General features: G+C 39.5%; 1 protein-coding gene across 2 annotated transcripts; it reads left to right on the top strand.

Annotated features, from left to right (window-relative positions):
* The first annotated feature begins 10 nt into the window (after nucleotides 1–10).
* On the top strand, nucleotides 11–6,378 carry CTBS (chitobiase). 2 transcript variants are annotated; one of them, XM_085067958.1, is made up of 8 exons: nucleotides 11–208; nucleotides 522–660; nucleotides 1,604–1,812; nucleotides 2,436–2,607; nucleotides 3,192–3,289; nucleotides 3,980–4,141; nucleotides 5,052–5,233; nucleotides 6,265–6,378. In XM_085067958.1, the coding sequence occupies exons 1-8, from the start codon at nucleotides 83–85 to the stop codon at nucleotides 6,338–6,340; spliced, it is 1,164 nt and encodes a 387-aa protein (XP_084924084.1). In that variant the 5' UTR covers nucleotides 11–82; the 3' UTR covers nucleotides 6,341–6,378. The 2 variants fall into 2 exon arrangements, with proteins under 2 accessions (XP_084924084.1, XP_084924083.1); XM_085067957.1 differs by lacking the exon at nucleotides 6,265–6,378 and having other exon boundaries at nucleotides 13–208; nucleotides 5,052–6,232.
* The last annotated feature ends 1,012 nt before the right edge of the window (nucleotides 6,379–7,390 follow it).

Genomic DNA, 7,390 nt, shown 5'->3' with positions numbered 1-7,390 from the left:
CGCTGGGAGCGGCTCCGCCGGGCCCGCCCCGGCCTCAGCCCGCCCCGGGTCGAGGCTGCGCGGCCGGGCCGGCACCAGGGCCATGGGGCGGCCGTGGGGCGGCTGGCTGCTGCCCATCGGCCTGCTGCAGCTGCTGGGCCCCGCCGGCGCCTGCCCGTGCCGGGAGCCGCGGCTGTGCCAGCCCGTCACGGCCCCGGCGGGCTCCGAGGTGCGGGCCCCGGGCACGGGCGGCACGGGCGGGGCCGGGCCCGGCGGCAGCGCCGTTCGCGGCACGTTCAGCCGCCTGCGCTCGGCCCGAGCCGGGCAGTTTCTCCCGGGCTGGGGGCGTGCGGGGAGTGCCCGGGCCGGGCGTGCTGCTCGGGGCTGGCTCCGCACGGCTGGCTCCGCACGGCTCCCCGGCAGCCATCCCTCCATCCTTCCCCGCGGCGCCGGGGCTGTGCCTGTTGGAGTGCCGCGGGGAAATAATTGTCCCGCTGAGAAGGGTTCTCGGCTAACGAGGGTGCTTTTTGCCCCTTTTCCAGGTCTTTGTGTTTGATGTGGGCAAGGAAAGCTGGAAGTCCTACGACTGGTCAAAAATTACCACAGTGGCAGCTTTTGGGAAGTACGATGCTGAGCTCATGTGCTATGCTCACTCTAAAGGCTCCAGGGTGGTACTGAAAGGTTGGTTACATTGGAAAAATGTGGATGTTTGTGATACAGGAATAAGAAGATAAGGTACATAGGGCTGTATACCTTGACATTTTACATTACTTGAATGCAGAATATTAAAATCAGTGAGAGAATTAATTAATAAGGCTTTAATGAACCCAGGACTATAATACGTTGACATTTTGCATGTGCTGGTGTGCAGGTTATTGAAACCAGCAGTGGCTTGTGCCACAGTAGTAACAAAACCATCCCATTGGCATCTAAATCAAAGTTCTTTAACAGGGAACATGGAGGAAGAGGGAGGAAAGAAATGGCCTGTAGAAGATAGTTATTTGGGTCTGTATTCTGGATGTTATGTGGAGTACCCAAAAGACAAAGTAAGGAAAGGATTTGAAGTAATTTTTAGGATTTTGCACTTAAAACAGTCCCTCTGTATTAGGAGTGGTTGAATTTTAAAACATGAGCACTCGGGAATTTTGTGCAGGCACAAATGCTGATTAGAAAGACAAAGTCCATTACTGCTTACATGTTGTAATTACCTTTTGGCTCAGTTGAGAAAAAACAGAATCCAAGACTACAGTGTGGAAAGCAACAAAGGTTAAAGTATTTTGCTCTAAATATGACTGGTGGAAATGCTAAAAGTACTTTGATTTCAAGAAAAGTAGTTTACAGTGGCTAAAATAATATTAAGCGGAAGTAAGAAGACTAAAATTATAGAAAACCCAAAGGAACTTAATTATAACGCAACTGTCTCAAAGAAGCTTGGTAGTCTCTTCTGGGGTGGTTTCTCAAAATTATGCCTGGGGAAAAAGTTAACTCCTTTGTATTTTCCCAGTATTGGTATGGGCACTTTTTATGTTGTGTTTATATTTGTTGGTTAATTAAAGACAAACCTTTCCTCCTTACTATTACTGTGCTGCAAATGCATGTTAACTCTTGAAGGTCTCTTGTCTAGGTGATGTACCTCTCAAGGAAATTGTTGATCCTGCTAAAAGAGCAGCGTGGATATCCCAACAGGTGGACCTTGCAAAAAACCAGTATATGGATGGAATTAACATAGATATAGAGCAAGAAGTTAATGAAACCTCCCCTGAGTACTATGCATTGACAGACCTTGTCAGAGAAACTACAGATGCTTTTCACAGAGAAATACCAGGATCACAGGTAATAATAATGTGCTTCACACAAGCATTACATTTAACCTTATGAAATGTAAGGACTTTTGGTGGTGCTGTTTAGCATATGAATATGAAATAATTCTAAATAATAAATCTAAATATAATATCCTGGTGAATGCTTAATTATGAATGTTAGCTGTGATATGATCTTGTAAGAATCACTCTTTTTGACCTGTGTGAGTTTAAATGAGAGAGGGGCTTCTCTGAGATTTAATAGATACAATATTACTGTCATGTGTGAGCTGGCAGTTATTAGTGTGGCTTAATGAATCTTTGAAAGTAGGGCAAATACAGCCTTCTGGGGCAAAAGCTTGACAGTGTTTTGGAAAACCCACCACTAAAGTTTTAAGGGTTTGCATCATACTTCATATTTTTGGCGGTTTTCATATTATAGTTTCTTTGGTGCTATATATTCAGTAATGGGGTACTCACTTTATTGTCTTGTGTTTATCAGATGAGCAGCTTCTCCCATAGTTCATTACTATCATGGTGTATTAAACTGCAGCATTTGGGAAATACTGTCATTCAAAGTTACAGGTTTTATTTTAAAGAGAAAACAAGAGCACCCGAAGGCCATACATGATACTAAGTTGTGCATTTTTCCTTCAGGTAACATTTGATGTGGCTTGGTCTCCAGCATGCATAGATAGAAGGTGCTACAACTACACTGGGATTGCAGATGCCTGTGACTTCTTATTTGTGATGTCATATGATGAACAGAGCCAGATCTGGACAGACTGTATTGCAAAAGCCAATGCTCCTTACCTGCAAACTTTAGTTGGTGAGGACAAAATGCCTCCTCAGGAGTCAGAATATTTCCATTTGTTCAGATTAGTAGATAGAAAAGATTGCCTTTTCTTAGACAGGTTTATTTTGTTACTGTTGTTGCAGTGAGGCTTTTGAGTGTGTTCAAATATGTATTGTCCTGATGTGACAACAGAATCCCTGATCCTTATGACAATACAGGCAGACCTTTAGCAGTTGTGTTGTTACTTGTAATGTCTAGCCCTCACAAGTGTGAAGAACGTCTTTAGAATGACAAAGAACAGCAATGGTGTCTGCTGAGGATTACAAATAACCTGAAATCTTTCTCTCATCTTTGTGAACCTCTGCTCAGGGCAGATGGTTTTGAGTATGAGCAACTAGAACAGTTACTGGGGTCTCTGCAGAGCAAGCCTGTCACTCAGTAGAATGTGCAGGTGAAGGCAAAGGACAATTTACACCTTGGCCTCTGTCTGGGGGTCATGCAAGTCCTATAGTGGCTCTGACTCTAGATTAGTAGTAAGAATAAAAAGCATAGGAAAATGCTTTTTATGCATTTATGCATAAATGATGCATGTTAATTTTTATTTCCCTCAAAACTAGGGTATGAAGAGTACATTGCTATGGGCATTGATCCTAAGAAGCTTGTGATGGGTGTCCCCTGGTATGGCTATGACTATGTCTGCCAAAACCTATCCACGGTAAGGTGAAGATTATTCCTTTGCAATCATACTGTAATTTTTTCCTTGGAAAGATACAACTATATTTTGATAATCTTGTTTTGGACTAGGAGATAGTGTGGTCTGATGGATAAGAGCATAAAGCTGGGACACAAGACAAGAGTTTTTTGCTTGGCTGATAATCAATGAACAGAGTGCTACAAGACAAGGCATTTTAGCTCCTTACGCAGCCTGGACCCTATGGTATCCAGGCACTAGGTTTGACTAAGGAACTATAAATGTTCTCTGTACAAGAAGAGATGATGTCCAAAGGCCCCACAACACTTGAGAAGTGTCTGCCTTCTCAACACCTTTGGTCAGCTCACTGCTCAAAAACAGGTGCAACAAACCATAGCAAACCTATGACTGTTACAGCACAGTAGTTTATCACATCTCAAATATTATACTTACAAAAAATGAAAGGATCAATTAAAGGTGGAAAAGACAGCTGCATAAGCTGAATGATATCCATCCAATCCTGTATTACTGCAGAATAAAGAAAACTTAGCTGGTTTAATTTGTTTTTCTCTGCAAATAGTATCTGCCAGAGTTGCTTGAAGATTTGGGATTTTTGAAGCCCTAATGCCTTTTGTGAATTGTTCTTGGCTGTACTTCTATTTTGGAGTTCAGTATATCTAACATGAAACTCATGCCTTCTGGTTTTTTTTTCAGGATCACATTTGTTCCCTTCCCAAAGTCCCTTTCCGTGGGGCTCCTTGCAGTGATGCTGCAGGGAGCCAGGTTCCCTACGGAACCATGATGAAGCAGGTGAACAGCTCTCTTTCAGGGGTGCTGTGGGATGAGCTACAGAAGTCTCCATTTTATGAGTACAAGGTAAGAGTCTTTTTCCAAGATACCATGGTGTGAAGTAAACATTCATGAACCATAAATCTTTGACTATAAAGTTATCAGGATTAGATTCTTCCTTTTATGTTTTCTACTATTTTTTTTTTTAATTCCTAGTCTGAAAGAGGGGTGCGGTGCCTGAAGGCTACAGGAGTCATGAAGATCTTTATTACTTTGCAGTCTTCTTGAGATACTGTATCATGTCAAAAAGGACATTTTGGCACAAAAACATTGTATAGCTCCTTCCTTCCCTGTTATAGTTACTTTTATGAGTTGATAAATGATTTAAACTAAAAAAAATTCTGAGATGCTCTTAAGTCTTTCTAGCTCAGTGCCTTTGCATGTGCATTCTCTTCTGCATTTGTTTTCTACACAGACACACTAAAAGAGTCCATAAATGACTGTGCTTACAAGAACACCACAGTGTATGCATTTTGTCTTGCTCCTGTAGACATGATTTAAGTTTCACATGTAGATGATTAAAAGATGTTGTAAACAATGACCAAATAAAAGCAGCACAACCTTGATAAAATTTTATAACCTCCTCTAAAACTGTCTATTGCCTTTAAAACCCCACAATCTCTAACTAAATTCACCTGTTAGGTTAAATATTTTATCTGAAATTTTAGCCATATTTAAAAAAATATTAAAATACAAATTAGCTACATCTGTTCATCTAACTTCAGTTAAATCGTGTCACTGTTTTATAAGTAAGATTCTACAAGTAAAAAAATGGCCAAGTGGCTTAGAATTTGTAATTATTCCGTGTGACAATTGGTAAATCAGGAAAATATTATGTAAGTCTACATAGCTTGGATATCTTCGTTTTTAATTGTACTTTTAAGTGTGTTCAAGAGCAAATGTAATCACTGACACTAGTGTGTAAACGTTTTTCTAGGATTCTGTTGGTCAATTCCACCAAGTATGGTTTGATGACCCTCGCAGCATCTCTCTGAAAGCAGCATATGTGAAGAACCGAGGTTTGAGGGGCATTGGCATGTGGAATGGAAATAGTCTTGACTATTCCGGGGAAGCTGTAGCAGAACAACAAACTCAAGCAATGTGGCAAGCTCTGACACCATAAGAACTATGTGAACCCTTCTTTTAGAATGATGAAAATTGGTGATATTTTAATTTTGGCTTACACAATCACAGATTTTGACTTTATATAAATATACTGTGATTACAAAAACTTTCAAAACTAGGCAAACTAATCTTGTTATTTTATATGCAAAGCTGTATTTTCATTCGTCAGAAAGTTCCAATGTTGCTTTGTCAGTAGGGGTTTTTTCAAGATTGCTCGTCTTTTTCATTTTTTACAATTACCATTGGTTGATTCTTGATCCCAGTGTGTATCTGGTAACAAGACCATTGATGGATTTATAGGGGCAATCTCATAATGATGTTTTGCTAAAGCTGCCAGGTGCAGCAAACATTCAATCTGGGGTTACATGGTGCGGTCTCAGCCTTCTGATTTCCCAACCCAACCTGTATTTTAGTTAAGTCACTCTACAATCAGATTAAACAAAATCCTGGAGAGACAGATTGTTGATTACATGCAACTTGGTTACTCTTCTAGATTAAAAGATTTTTATAGACTGAAGATATTACATAACGTGAAGTAGTTGCTATTAAGATTTATATAAAACTTGTTGTTAAAAAGGAATATTCAATAAACTCCAGTTTCACTGTGCTTATGTATCACATAAATTCCTTAGTTTCAAAAGCAAAAGATTTCAGAGCTTATCTTAAAGCATTACTATGGAGAGGTCTTGGATGATGTTTCCTTCCATTTCAAACTACTTTACTTCCTGAAATCTAGAATTCAGAAGCTTATTTAATGAACTGCTTATCTATTTTTTCACACACCCTAAGATTCATTCAGTAGCCTGTTTTTTATGGGGTGTTGCCTCGGAGATAATAGGAGGCAACTTCTTTGTAGTTCATATTTTCATAAAATCATTTGCCTGGAGAAATTGTGTAACTTTTTTAAATAGCCATAGTGATGTAAAGACTGGCTGGTGTTTACAGGATTTTTTTGTTAAATAAACTGCTGTTCTTGGTAAGGCTTGTGAACAATGTTGCCTGTGTGTGCTTTACTTGTTCTACAGCTTACATCCCACACTGCTTGTCTGCTCCTCAGAACTGTTTCACAACCAGATTAAAGTGCAACTGGGCCCTGCTTAAGTGACTCCATCAATTAAAAAAAATTATTTAATTACGTAGATGTAGTCAGTTGTGGGTTTGGTGGGTTGTTTGGTTTGGTTTGGGTGGGGGGTTTTTGGGGTTTTTTTTGTTTGATTGGTTGTTTTTTTTCTGCTTGCTAAAGAGTTACCATAGTATGGCAGCACTACCATAATGGCTACTGAAGAAAAGAATTGAAGACTTCATCTAAGTTGTCTCCTTGAGACTACAGGTGATGGAAAGCAGAAGGTGAAGCCTGCTGCTCTTGCAGAAACTAAAAAAGTCCCTTGACAAATCAGAAAGCTTTTCATTAGAACCCAAGTCTATTAGTCTTAAGATAAACTGCCGAATTTTATACTATATATATATATATATCTACACACATGTATTTACTTCAAAATGTTCATTACTACTTATATGCTTAAATACTGAGATGGATATTTGCTGAATTGAGAGTCTTCTGGAATGAATATCTGACCTGCAAAATTCTAACTGAGGGCCAGATGATTTAATAATAAAACTCTTTCCTGTTGCAGTCAAGCATCATGAACTGTTAATATTTTATTTTAAATTCAGGTTCTGATTTTCCAGTACGTAGTAGCCTGCTCTTGTATTCTTAAATAAGACACAATTCTGAAATAGAAAATGTGAGCTTCAACCCTGAATTAAACAAAAGTGGGTGTAATTTTAATAATTTATTTAATACTTTAGCACTAAAATCTTTGTTAAGTCCTGTCTTTAAGAAAATAAATTGGATAATGGGCGGTTTGACTCAAGATATTTCTAAGTTAGTCTTTTTGAGAGCTGCATAATTTTCTTATCATATAACTTATTTCTCATGAGTGTTTCACTTCCAGTAATAAATACAGCCTTGACAGCTTTTTAGCTGAGATTAATTCCTAGCACGTTATTCTTCTGCTTAATACAATAACATCTGGTTTGCAAAGAGGCAAACAGAAGAGCTAGAAAAAAATTCCTATGAAGAGGTTTCTGATTCCTCTTTCAGAGAATTGTTAATCTCAGCACATGCATGACCTTGGAATTAAGGAAAGA

Source organism: Lichenostomus cassidix, chromosome 8, assembly GCF_008360975.1.
Source record: "Lichenostomus cassidix isolate B80296 chromosome 8, HeHo_3.0, whole genome shotgun sequence".
In the NCBI taxonomy this organism is placed as follows: domain Eukaryota; kingdom Metazoa; phylum Chordata; class Aves; order Passeriformes; family Meliphagidae; genus Lichenostomus; species Lichenostomus cassidix.
Note: the sequence above shows the minus strand (reverse complement) of the source record. Positions and strands in the feature narration are given on the sequence as shown.